This window comes from Pantherophis guttatus, chromosome 3 (genome assembly GCF_059756535.1).
Source record: "Pantherophis guttatus breed Tessera chromosome 3, ASM5975653v1, whole genome shotgun sequence".
Classification (NCBI taxonomy): Eukaryota; Metazoa; Chordata; class Lepidosauria; order Squamata; family Colubridae; genus Pantherophis; species Pantherophis guttatus.
This window is the reverse complement of record NC_142065.1, coordinates 127,692,911-127,707,344: the sequence shown is the minus strand read 5'-3', so window position 1 is coordinate 127,707,344 and position 14,434 is coordinate 127,692,911. Positions and strand designations below refer to the sequence as shown.

The 14,434-nt window shown below is 41.6% G+C and overlaps 1 protein-coding gene across 4 annotated transcripts in view; it reads right to left on the bottom strand.

Annotated features, from left to right (window-relative positions):
* Positions 1–13,093, bottom strand: part of SLC12A7 (solute carrier family 12 member 7) — a 108,849-nt gene extending 95,756 nt beyond the window's left edge. For 3 of the 4 annotated variants that reach the window (XM_034411833.3, XM_034411835.3, XM_034411836.3), the window contains exon 1: positions 12,397–13,091. In XM_034411833.3, coding sequence (XP_034267724.1) covers positions 12,397–12,595 — 199 coding nt within the window. In that variant the 5' untranslated portion in view covers positions 12,596–13,091. Of the gene's footprint in view, positions 1–12,396 lie in introns of all 4 variants that reach the window. The other variant, XM_034411834.3, reaches the window with a different exon arrangement.
* Between the last annotated feature and the right edge of the window lie 1,341 nt (positions 13,094–14,434).

Here is a 14,434-nt window from a genome sequence, read left to right as displayed (position 1 = left end):
AGCCTGTCTGGTTCTAGGAAGACAGAGCCCTTGAGGAGCACGGGGGTGGACCACTATGTGAGTGAGTGACGGACCTGGCCAGTGAGGCTCACTTCTCACTTCAAGTTGGCTTTTCCCACTCGCTAGAAGGGTAGGAGAAACCATTGAAGCGCCCTCGAATGTCTGCGTGCCCATGGTACAATGCCGAAGCAGGAGACCATCTTTCCAAGAAGACACGACAGATGAAGTAATGGCACCTTCTTCCTTGTCATTATCTGCTGGACCAGATCTTGAATGCTCTGAACCCTGTCCGGTGACAGGAATACCTGCCCTCTGGTCGAGTCTATCACTGCTCCCAACTGGAGGATTTGTGTGGAAGGATGGAGGTATCTCTTCTCGAAGTTGATCATGAAGCCGTGGTTTTGGAAGGCCTCCAGGACCAGCTCCATGTCCCTGACTGCCTGGTCCTGAGATGACGAGAGGACCAGAATGTCATCCAGGTAACAGAGGACTCTCACTGGGATAGCCCGAAGTCTGGCTGCCACCACCGGTACCAATTTGATGAAGGTGCGGGGTGCCGATGAAAGGCCGAAGGGCATTGCTTGGTACTGGAGATGCTGCCCCGTGTACTCGAACCTCAGGAACTGTCGGTGCTCTGGGTGGATAGGCACATGCAGGTAGGCTTCTCGAAGGTCCACTGACTGAAGAAGGTCCCCTTGTCGCACCCCCGCCAGAATCGACCGGAAGGAGTGCATCTTGAATCTGCGGTATTGCACCGACTGATTTAGCCATTTCAAATTCAGGATTCCCCTCCATCCTCGGGAGTTCTTGGGGACGAGGAAGAGGCTTGAGTAAAACCCCATACCGTGTTGGTTCGGTGGAACTGGTTCTATGGCATTGACTTCCAAGAGATGAGCAATATCCTGTGACATGAGAGCTTGGAGTTCTAAGGACTGTGGGATTGCGCCTGGAACGAAGCAACAGGAGGGTGGCCCCGAAAATTCGATGTATAATCCTGATGAAATCGTGCGCCTTACCCACGAGTCCATCGTTGATCGGGCCCATTGTTGGTGGAAAAGGAAAAGCCTTCCCCCTATCGGGCCCCGGGACCTGGAGTCACTTTCCCCTCCTGGCGGCTTTGGAGCCGGCCCCTCAGAAAGGATGTTTGGACTGCTGGTTTCGGCCTCTGTCTCTGAACTGCTGTCTGTCCTGCGACCTATCACCTCCTTGATAATGGGATCGGTGAAAGGAGGACCCCCTGGGCCCTGCGCTGTGACGAAAGGGCTGCTGGTATGGGTAGGGTGAGTATCTGCGCTTGTGTCGACGGAGCAAGGATGGGAGCACCTTCCTTTTGTCCTTGTCCTCGACCAGGACGAGCTCCAGAGCTGCCCCGAACAAATCTGGAGACTTGTACGGTGCTGCGGCCAGCTTCCATTTCGCCTTGAGGTCTGCCTTCCAGGGACGTAACCAGAAGGGTCTCCTGGCTGTGACAGTGGAGGCTAAGGATCTCGATGCAAACTTTGCCACGTTTAACGATGCGTCTGTGGCATATTTGGTGGCCGCAATTATTTTACTTACGTCCTGGTGAAGTCTGGTGTCCTAGGCGGGAAGTTTTTCTTGCATTTGCCTAAGCCAAATGAGGGCCGCTCTGTTGAAGAAAGACGTCGCTGTTGCTGACCGAATCGCCCAGGCTACGGCCTGGTATGCCTTGCGAAAAGCCCACTCCATCCTTTTGTCCTCTGCCTTGAGGCCATCCAAGGCCTCTGTGGAGCTCATCGAGGCCGAGGATAGGGACACAACCGTTGATCTACAGTTGGGAGGGTCAGCAATTCTTCCAGCTCAGGGGCTGAACAATACAGCTTTTTGTCCAGAGTACTGGGTGTTGTAAGTGAGGCCGGTTGCCCCCAGGGGTTCTGGATTACATCTGCGAACAGTTGTGGGCAGGGAATACAGTCCTTTTGTGGTATGGAAGATTTGAAGAGGACGTCATGGGGCCCGGCTGTAGAGGGTGCGGTTGTCCTGGCCTCGCCTGGGACTCCCAAGTTAGTCGTGAGACAGGCTTTATGAAGGAGCGACTTGAATAGCGCTGGCCAAGAGAGCCCGGTGAAGGCCGGTGTGTCCGGTAACAAGCCCTCATCCTCTGAGAACTCTATATCCTCTGGCCCCTCCTCTGCTTGATCGGACTCTTCCGACGAAGATGCGTGAGCTTGTGCAGGATGGCATTGAGACTGGACCTGTTGATGCGACCCCTGGGCCGTAAGGCGAGGTAGAGGCGGTTGGGACGCCTGCTGCCAACTGGCCGCTAAGAATGAAGATAATGCCGAGGAAAACATGGCCTGAAAATCCGGCTGGCTGGTTGACCCTGGACCCTCTTGTGGCCTAAGTCCCACTGATGGATGAAGGATGCCTCCGGCTGGTGATGCTGTTGTGGAGTGGAGGGGGGGGCTTCTGGAAAAAGATGGCCCGCCCTGGGAGTGGCTGGAGTCTGGTCCAACTCAGCCGGGCTTGAAATGGCCGCCACAGGCTCCCTAGATGGAGTGGGAGGCACTTCTCCAGTGCGAGGCCCCACACCCGGGGTTGCAGCGGCTGCCTTCTGCGCCTTGGCCCATTGACGCTCCAGTGCATTATGGCATCTTAAAGCGTCCCTGTCCTGGGTAGGGGGTGCCTTGTCTGATTTAGATTTGTGGCTGGAGCTCCCAGACCGCTTGCTTTTCTTAGATTGTTTGGCCCCTTTGCGTGGTGGATTTGACTCCAACTCCAGGTCTGAGGATAGGGGGGAATCAGACATGACTGCCAGTGAGCAGGGCCTTTCCGTACTGATTAGCAGAGAGCACCCTCTGGATGCTGAGCTCTTTGCAGAATTGTTCCCCAGGTGTCTCTCTCTGGCAGGCTGCCCCATGGGGACTGGTACTGCTGGCTCCTGAATGTCCAGTGAAGGGGCGCAGTTGGCTCCCTGGTGGTCCAGGGAAAGCCGGCCTGCAAGGTTCAACCAAAAGGGCGGCCCAGAGGTCCATCAAAATGGCGGCCGCATGTGGCTCGAGGCACCTTGGAGGGCAGCTAGAGCAGCGGACTTGCACTGGTGGCCTGAGGGTCCTACTAGATGCCGCGCTACGCAGGGAGCGAGAGAAAGGTCTTTCTGGCAGCGCAGGGAGGAAGGGCAGGCTCAGCAAGGATCCCGCAGTTGCACGCCTCTGTCTGTGCCCTTCCGCTGCCTCCTCCGATCTCCGCGGGCGAAAGGCTTGAAGAGAAACGCTTTGCGGAGCTTTTTTCTATCAGTGCCACTTCTGTGTGGCTCGGCAGATATTTTAAAGAGAAGCTGCTCCGTTTAGCGCTAAGCGTGTGCAGCCCGAAGCTCCAAGCCCGCCACCCAGCTGATGAGCGCTCTCGTCACTCGAAGCCGCAAAAAAAACAGCACGCGAAAAAAAAGGTGATTTGATCAAAAATAACAGAAAGCCTAAACGCCCCTGGGAAAGGGAACAAAAATTAAACAAACTTAAGAGAACAAGGGAAATTAAAGGGGAAAATACCTGTGCTGACTCAGGAGCTCCCAAAAACTCTTCAGCGTTTGCCAACAACTGAGAGAAGACTGGGGTATCACGGGAGTGGGGGGCGTGGCTAGGGAGCCGGGAAAAGGAAGTTTCTTTTAAAATTACTCTCAGTTGTTTGCCAAAGGCTGAAGGATTTAACCCATTCATGGATAGTGGGAGCAGCACACAGGAAAAAACTATCTTATGATAGATTTTTACCCCTAACGTTTTTTATTAAAATAAATTCGATAAGAATCAAAAAAATCCAATTTAAATTAAAAAAATCCAATTTAAATTTTAAAAATCTGATTTTGATTTTTTTTAAAAAATCATTGATTTTTATCCACCCTGTTTCAAATGGAAGAGGTCTGTAGCCTTTTCTCACTCATTGTACCAACCAAGCAGAAGCCATAGAAGATGAGTTTTTGATGCTCTCTGAGCTCAGTAGTTTGCTTGCAGACATTACTATGACCTAACTGGGTAACAGTGTGAGATATTACCTAGTTGGGCAATTAAATGTCTGCAAGAAAACCACCAACTTTGACAACCCCAAGAACCCCACAGTTAAATCCTGAACTGTGGATATTCTGTTCCATTGAAACAATGGAAGCTAAACAGTCCCTAGGCCCAAAGGGTGAAAATCTATAGGTGAAAACTATAACCTGCTTGCACTTGGAAGCATACTGGTAACCAGTCCAAACCATACAGCAAAGCTGTTATACAGGCATGATGTAACAGGCTCCTAATTGCCTATGTTCCTGTGTTCTGGACCAACTGCAGCTTCCAAATAGTTTTTAAGGGCAGCTTTATAAACAGTTTATCCCTAGGGCCGCATAACGGGATGAGCTCGCGTTACTTGTCCCAGCTTCTGCCAACCTAGCAGTTTGAAAGCATGTAAAAAATGCAAGTAGAAAAATAGGAACCATCTTTGGTGGGAAGGTAACAGCGTTCCGTGCACCTTTGGTGTCTGACTACATGACCGACCACATGACCACGGAGACGTCTTCGGACTCTTCAGCTTTGAAACGAAGATGAGCACTGCCCCCTAGAGTTGTGAACAACTAGCATATATGTGCGAGGGGAACCTTATGTAGAGTAAATTACAACAGCCACGCATAAAATAATTATCCAAATATTTATAAAACTTTTATGAGGAAAATGAACTCAACATTCATATTTCATTTGGGGGATACAAGGAGTGTCTATAAAAAACACGTACATATGCTTGTTTTCCTTGGCCAACTAGGAATTTGTGACCAATGAGTCTCTCTGTGATGTGAAACATAATAGTGAAAGTTTAACTTTTCAGGTTACCATATCATGCTGGAACAAAACAGCAGTAAGAAAAATGAAGTAAAAAATGCATCTCAGCACTTAAGTGTAAATCTGAAATCCATAGAGTCTGGGAATTACTAGTCTATTTTAATTTGGAAAGTAATACCAAATTGGAGAAGGTAGTTTTATATGTAGTGCTTGATTTACAACCACAACTGAGGCCACAATTTTCATCATAAGTCAATGAGGTTGTAAAGTGAGCCAATATATGACCAGGGCCAATTTTATGACCATTTTTACTGTGGTCGTTAAGTGATTCCAGATCCCCAAGTGATGTTTCTTGTTGGAAACTGGCCTAGACTGTTGCAATCATGTTACTGCAGAATCCTGCAACCAGTGATAAATGCAGGCCAGTTGCTAAGTGCCCAAATTGCTACCACATGACCATGGGGATGGTGTGACAAATGTTAAGTGTAAGGACAGGTTACAAATCACATTTTCCAAGGCAGCTGTAACTTTGAACAAATACACAGATGTAAGTTGAGGATCACCTGTATATATTTATCCTTTTTGTTACAGCCATTTCTTCTGTTAAATCATGATAACTTATTGTCTTCAAAAGTAAATAAATATGTATCACATAATTAGACTGCTTGTAGCCCTCACGTAACTGATTACATTTCATTCCCATATGAAACAACTGCATAGATGATCAAACAATTTCATTTTCCTCTACATAAACCATTCACAAGACATGAAAAATTAGGATATCAGGGAAAGCCTTGAACAGCATGTTCTATCTTTGCTTTGCCTGTATATGAAGTATTTTATACACAAAGAACATTTTCATTAATTGTTGAACAGCAATTAATATATTACGCTCACCAATAAAATTCACTGTTGCAAAAAAAGTCAGAAAAATTTGATTACATTTATAAAAAATGTAGAACAGTGTAATTAGTAAATATACACTTATGGTTCATGCTACAAGTACTAAAAAATACAGCAGCAGACAGAAAGAGGAACAACTGATAAGAAAACCAGTGAATAATCCTAAAAGTGATGGAGTGCGCAGAGATGGATAAACTCGCAAAAGAAATACAGGAAAAAGAGGAAACAGATTATTACCTGGTATGGCAAAAATGGTATGATTGGCTAGAGAAAAGAAAAATAAAATAAAAATAGGAACACAAAAAAGGAAATGGAATAGTTAGATAGGAATCAAGTACCAACTAAGAAAACAATAAATCAAAACGGGAATTTAAGATATTGTTATATAAGTAAAGGTGTAGAGATATATATTGATGAATATAGTTTACCGATGTGACTATCTAAAATACAAGTCATAAGACTTGATTTATGTTTACTCGTTGTGTATATTGTATTGTTATATCTGTGTTTGTTTTTCCATTTTAATTAAAATAAAAATTAAAAAAGAAAAGAAAACCAGTGAACTATGTATGTCTAAAATTAATAAGTAACAAATATGTTTCAAGTTGTTAGGTAACAAATGATTTTAAGTTACAGTTTACTCTGGGTTCTGTATTAAGAACCCTCCAAGAAGGAATACAATTTAAATTATGCATAACCTAAACAAAGGTGGAGGGGGGAAATATCTAAACAATATATTTTCAGGAAAAAAAATTGAAAGCAGCATTTCATATGCATACCATAAATTCATGACATTTTCTTCCATAGGGTGTTATGATGATTGTAGGCTTAGGTAGCTTTAAAATGAGGCCTTCATATTCCTAGATTACAGGTTTATCAATGACTAGATATTAGAAATGAACAAGACCCCCATGCACAGATGATCTGAATGTCTTACTAATAAACAAAGAATTGGGAAGGGGTATTATTATCAGAGATGCTTTAATTTGGAATCCTGCATTGATCAGCAATTTGGACCCAAGGTCTAAAAAAACCTTGTAAACTCTATGATTCTATGAAAAGATGGATCACTGATCTGACCAAACAAAGCTATACTTATATTCATGTCTAACCTGCTTTATCACCCCCTCCTAAAATCCATGAGCATTACTTCAATTTATTTACTCAGGAAATGAAATACTCTACAGCCTATTCTTGAAAATGTTCCTACTTACCTGTATTATTTACAAGTAATTTCCTACTATTTTACATAATAGGTTCATCCCCACACATCTAATACCACCCCAGGGAATGCAACTTAACAATGCAAATAAATTGATTTGCAGTGATAGGACAGAGAATTGTAATTCCTGCCCTTCTCCAAACTCCTAAGGAAATTTAGACAAGCCAATTTATTGCAATGGAAGGGGAAATTGCTTTTGTAAAAGCTAAAAATCATAGGAGAAAATAACTTTTCTTCTTTCTCCTTACCACCTTTCTATACTGCCATCAGCACATTTTCTTGGAAGTTGAATTCTTGTTTTAAAATGCTTCAAAGTCTGAGAAGAGAACTTTGGATTGCTCTGTCATAAATGAAGTTATTCACAGAAATTAAAACAGACTCTTCTTTCCAACTCAGTCTATGTGTATCTCTCAGTTTTGCCACAAATGTCCTATTAATTTTTCTTTCTCCCACTGCCTGCTATATGTATGACACTTCTTCTGCATGTATTCTAAAACATAAACCACTCAACATACATGTGCACTGAAATTATTTTTCACATTAACCCAAGACTTAAATAGACATGTTAAGAATTGTAAAAGGTTTGGGAATTCAAGAGGGAAAAAATATAATTTCACACATTCTTGCTAATGTTGAATATTTTTATCACCTAGAAATACTGTTCGGTAGAATCTGCAACTTGTTCTTTCTATTTCCATACATTTCTTATATAAAGTAAACATGGACCTACAAGTCAGATTGTTTATACAATTTGTATCATTCTCAGAAACTATTCAGACCTGAAGTATCTTTAAAATTTTTAAGTGAAACCATCTCGATGAAGCCTAATATAATTGAACCAAAAGACAGATAACGAGATAAATGACTTTTAATGGAATTCAAAGTTAGACAGTACTTTATTGAGACTAATTTATCATAAAATATATGAAGGGTTTAGATTATAGTACTTGAATTAAACTTTTAACTCAGCATCAAGAACTTCAAACAACTGATAAAAGATATAAGAAAGGAGAAAACAAATGGATGTGATTATAATCTATAAATTAGGAATTACCACAGGAAGGAAATCCCAGAGATAAAAACAGGAAAGAAACAAAGGTTGGGAAAAGAAAAACAGAGTAAGGAGAACAAGGAAGGAAGTGATATGAAATAGAGGAATAGCTGAACAAAACAAATAGTGAATGAAATTGGTGAATAATTTATTGTTTTTAATGCAAACATTTGAGAATTAGTCCTTCATATTTGCTATTTCCAATTAACATTTGTGATATTGTGCAAGAGTTGAAAGAAAGTGCTGGATTTGGGATACGGTTGATTATCCTTTGTCACACATTGCTTTTGCTCTATTACTAACACAATTTTCACTTTCAAAATGATTGCAACATTTTAAAATCCATATCTGCCCAAGCACAAACAGTTTTGCTATAAAGGAAACATATTAAGATTCTAAGAGGTAATGGCTAACAAGATTGGGGGAAAATGCTTTTTCTAGTTTCAGTTTAAGTAAGAATTTGTGTTTAGTGCTAAAGATCTAATTGATGGATTCCACTGTTGTTGAATGGGTCCCAATGCGAGTTCTCATGTGTTTTGTTTTCCTGTCTTTGTAAACTTTACCAAATACGTTCTTGTGCTTCTGAACTTTTCATTTTTATGTAAATGTAAATAGTAACTATACAGCAATAATTTGTGGAATAATCTTTCTAGGACTGTGTCACTTGAATCGCGGATAAAAGATTCTATTATAGAATCTTTTCTGCAGTAAAACAACTCTACTTAAAAAAATTACCTCCTGAACAGAATAGAAAGCTCTGTAAAAATTCTTACTACTGACACATAATTTAAGATGCTCTAAAGAGGCTTTAAACATCCAATTACCCACTTGCATTCTGAAGTAGTACAGTCTCAGGAAGAGATAGGTAGCCCTTGACTTACAACCGTTTGCTTAGCAACTATTCAAAGTTATGACCTACCTGAAAAACAGAGCTTTTGATCCAAATTTCTGATATTTAGGCACCCCCGCAGTCACATGACATTTCAGGTACTCAACACAACCATATTTCTGGTCATGTGACCACACCATGACCGGTAATACAGTTTTACAAAGTTTTGCTGAAAACTGGCACTTATAATTTTTGGCAGAACTGTGATATAGCGAACAATGGTTTTGCTTAATGACAGCAGTGTTCACTTAACGACTGTGGCAAAAATCATGGTAAAGTCAGATCAGTTACATGACCAATTCATTTTACAACCATTACAACTTTCGATCATATTGGGCAGGCTCCATTACAGTTATCTGTATATATCCCTGTCTGGAGGACTACTGTGTATATATATTTTTCTACTTGCCTTTTTTACGTGCTTTCGAACTGAGTAGGTTGGCAGAAGCTGGGACAAGTAACGGAAGCTCACCCTGTTATGCAGCACTAGGGATTCGAACCGCTGAACTGCTGACCTTTCAATTGACAAGCTCAGCATCTTAGCCACTGAGCCACCACGTCCCACATTCCTAACTACAAAAAGGCAATTTCAAGCAACACATTTGATCCTATGTTGGAAAAACTATTTTTTTCCAGTTCTTTTTTTTCCCAATTAATATGGTAGATTAAATTTGTTTGTTCTTTAACCAGAGTGCATTTCTTCAATTTGCTAACTTTAAACAAAAAAAATGTTGCAAATTGTTGTTGTATTCTGTACCCAGAGGTTCTTTTAAAAAAAAGAACACCAGAAAGAAAAGAAACCAACCACTATAATTATGTAGATCTTAGAATGCAAAAGCAACAATTCAGTGCACCAGAATAGTATCAAATACTTAAAAGCCACAAACAACTAACCCATTCTTAAAATCATCCAAAAAGGGTGGGTGGAGGCAACCACTACAAATCTGATTTCTACTCTCAAATTTATTCTACTGGTCATTAAGGTTCTCTTAATTTTGTAATTACTGTATCCATTTAGCCCTCCAAAGATTTCAAGAATGATCTGATGTTCTGTCTCAGTATTCTCTTATACACCTTTCTTTATAAGATATGTTTTGCATTGTTTATGGTCATCTTCATTGCCTTCTCTCCACTATCTCCAGGTACTTTTAACATGAAGCATTAATTAAGCATCTATCAGGCGCTGCTGAAAACTAGTATAATTAGATAATTTTCATAAACTGAAAATTGCCTATAGATTTTATTTTTACCAGATGTTCAGCTATGATCTAAAATTCTATATTTTTGTAAATTGTTTTCTTACATGGACAATCATTCTTATCAACAGAATTCTGAATGTTCTTAGACAAATACTTTCATGCTTCCTTCTACCTTTCATACTTCCTGCCAACAAATTTAAAATAGTTTATAATGCTTACAGTTTGCAATTACAAGAGTTAGTAGCTCTTACATGATGCAAATTACAAAATACCTGACAATGGATTTCTGTCACACTAGATAAGTAGTTAAAACAAGAACATACAAGTTATGCTCAATGAACGCTTGTGAATAGTCACTATTTAAAAACAGGTCTATCTGAATATTCCATAAGTTTTATCTCTGATCTAACTTATTTACATCTTACTTTCCTTCTCATTGAAAATATATATATAATATAATATTTATAAATAAAAAATATTCTTGGATAATAGTTCATACATCTTATAAAATGAAAGTTACGTATTCACAAAAACATAGGCCATTATGAAAATATCAATACTGAAAGTGTCACTTACTTTACTTTCTATGCTGAAACATAATTACTCTCTAGAAATTATTTCCTAAAATATAATATCCAGACACTATCCCTTTCCTTCTATGACTTAAGACGTCTCCTAGGTACAGTACCAACCTAACAAAGGACCAGCCAGATGACAGGCTCACATTATTAATATACATTTGAAGTACAGTATATGTTGTGATGCAAATTACTTGTGAAGTATTTTTGCAATCTGATGAAATAGGATTAACTGTCTAGAACATATAACACAAAGAAAGCCCTGTATTTTTATTATATTACCATTCTACCATTATTACAAACCAAAGCTAAAGCCCCAAATTTAAATTAATTCATATGCAGCCCTATTTTCTATTGCAGTATTTTTCTCTCCCCTGCCTTCCCCCTAGAGCAGTGTTTCCCAAACTTGGCTATTTTAAGATGCATGGACTTCAATTCCCAGAATTCCCCAACCAGTATGCCTGGTTGAGGAATTCTGGGAGTTGAAGTCCATACATCTTCAAAGGGTCAAGTTTGGGAAACACTGCCCTAGAGGAAAAGCAAAGGAACTTTTAAAATTACTTTTACATTTATCCTCCTGTATGCCATTCACTTCCCTTTTACTAGTGAATCTAGAACCCTTTTACAGTAAATGGGTGTAAAGTTTATCCAATCCAAAAGTTTATCAATGATTTATACAACATGTCTTATTACTGATTTATACAATTAGCAAAGAAAGTTGAACTAGGCACAACTGGGCCCACTCCATGCTAAAATTAAGGAATCTCACTTTTCAATGTTTACATTGTTATTAATTGGAGACACAATTCACCTAGATGTTTTTTCTTAATGTGCTATTTTTTTAATTACAACGGAATAACCATCCGTCAAAATACTACATCCTATCTGCAATTTAAAGTGCCATAGTCCAAGATAATTGTACAACCAGGTGATGATCTCTATGCCATATTAGGCAAAAACAGAATTAGTACACATTCTGAAGATTTGGGACTTAGTGTATTTTGAAATAATTTCACCGTTTCCTTTGCAGAATGAAACCGCACATGCTACAAATCTACTACCCTATCATGCTTAAATCGTTTGTATACCGGTTTTTTTCTCTCCTGAAAAAAATTCCTTTCTTCCTTCCTTACATATATAATTGTTTTAAGAAATAATCTGATGCATGGCTATTTCGGAGTAAATTGGTTTGAGCCGAATGAGAATGAACTTCAGAAAGAAAATACATCAGGCAGGTCTGTTCTAGTAAATTTCCCATAGTGAAAAAAATGCCCATCTTCGATGACCGAGAATGCCTAAGTTAGCTCCTCCTTGTTTTTATCCGCTGCCAGGAAAGGCCACCTGTGGGATCTGCTGCCAAGAACAAACAGCAAAGTCCCAACCCTACAAAAATTCACTTCTTCATACAGCTCTGTCAATCAGCCAAAATGACTTCACAGGTTTCCTCCGCACCACCTTATATGTTTCTGCATTGGGGGTAGGGGAGAGTTGCCCCAAACGTGCATGCTTGCTGCAAAAAAGCCTAAGCGGGGCTTCTTCCAACCAGGCACCACCTCAAAAAATCCACACTTCGGGAGGAGGGGGGGAAGGAAAAGGACCTGAAATTTATCTTCCCCCCCCGCCCCCTATCCCCCCCCGCCCGCATACTCACATAAATAAGACGCCCGGACAGAAGGGACTTAACCTCAGCACACGCGCGCCCCACCCTTCCCTTTCTTCCTGGGCAACTCTTTGTGACTCACGTGCTCGTCGGTTCTCATCCCAGCCGGAGACTCGGCCACTCACCTTGGCTCCCGCGCTCCACGCTGCCGCTCTCACTTTGTTGTGGTTGCCGGTCGTGGGCACCAGCGCAGCCCTGGCTTTTACTATTCTCATTGGCTGACTCGTCTAAAGGCTCCGGCTGCTGCAATACCCCTTGGGCACTCGGGGCCTCGTTGCCGCCAGCGGGCGCCTCCACCGGCACTACCGTGAAGTTGGTAGGCATGGCAGCGCTCTTTCTACCGGAGCGCTAGCCTGTGGCTAAGTCGCCTGGAGAGATCCAGAGTCGCCTCGCGCAACCACAACACGCCGCCTGCCCCCTCCTGGGTAGTTGTGGCAGGAAGAGCGGCGAGGGCGGCTCTTTCTTCCCTTTTCTCCGCCTCTCCTCTCCGCCCCTAAGAGCGGCTGCCCGGGCAACAAACCTTGTTTGCCGCCCTCTTTTGCTATCAGCCAGGCAATAGAGGCGCCTCGCATGAAAGGGCCGTTTCTCCAAAATGAAAAGGCGGGAAGAGAGCGAAGCGCCTTTCTCTTCATATTGATTACCGGCAACGTCTGTGCATCTTTTCTTTCAATCTGCTGTGTTGGCCTCTATACACTTCTGAGAAACGCAGGCGTACCCAATATTCCTTCTGTATGCCACTGGTTTCGCATACAAGCCTTAAAGCACTTGATTTGGGGGAGTTCCATGGTATTTGTCCTGAATGTTACAGTTCAACTCTCTAATATGCAAATTAGTCAACGTTGTGCATCTAAGTTTGTGTTCATCTCCCACAAGATAGTCACAGCTGGCCCATACAGTACATACAGTACCTGGTTTAGGAGATAATACTTGTATTCATTAATAAAAAGCTAATGATCATGAATTTTAAAACATCAAGTCACTGAATTTTTAAATGGAGAGCATATAAACCATTTAATCTGGTACTTAATTTTATCTTTCACGGGGAGGAAATAAACTGGGGTTTTGTATGCACTATCAGGCCAAATCCACATAACTATCACTGGTGCCAGATGACTGAAAAGCACCTAATTTCTATTTGCTCACACACTGCCCTTTAAGCAGGAAGTACACTCAGCATCTCTGTCTAGATCGCTTTGCACTAAATCAAGGAGTTGCTATTGCATTTCCCTATAAGCATCACTGGTTCCAAGTAAGCTCAGAAACCAGGGCAATCATTTTTGAACTCACTCTACCCCACCCCACCCCCTATCTATGTAGTTGAGTGCATGAAGGCAAATTGAGCTATCAATGAAAGCCTCATGTCCATGTTGGTTCCTAATCATGGATTGTGATGGTTGGTTGATCACATATCTATCAAGCCACAAGTAATGTCATTTCCACCTTTATGTTGTACTGCAACATTGCAGTCTAACTGCCTCCTGCTCGTGCTAAAAGCTATGTGAACCTTCACCTACCAGTAATCCAAGCCAATCCTTTAAATTCCCAGGAATGATTTCCACTGTGACAACAAATGCCCCATGCAAATACCCAATGGCAATTTTCAGGATATGTCTTAGTGAACTTAGTCTGACTATGGCATATCTTGAAATTTGCCATTGGATACTTTCATGGGGCATTTGTCCTCACAATGGAAACATGGATGAGAGGCTAAATGGTAATGTTGAACAAATATAGCCTTTAATAGTGTAATCTTTGTGGCATGCTTCAATCCTATGTCCTGCATGCCACAGCGTGAAGTGCCTTCAAAGGGACTGTCTTGCTCAACTTCCCCAGCATCAGATGCTCGAGAGTCCTTAGCCTCCAGGTATCTTGACTTTACGGTAGAAAAGAGATGAATCCCAGTTGAACAAGATGTTCCTTTGAAGGCACTTCATGCTGTGGCATGCAGGGCACAGGACTGAAGCATGCCACAAAGATCACACTGTCAAGTGCTATATCTGTTCAACTTTGCCATTTCCTTTACAGGGTGTTATCCCACAGTTGTCATCACTGACAGAGAAATGGGCTGCTCAGCAGCCAGCATATTTATGCGGCAGATTCCTTTCCTCTTCTGCTTTTGTTGTAGACAGAAGCATGTAGGTCATTTTACCACTTCTTACTGGG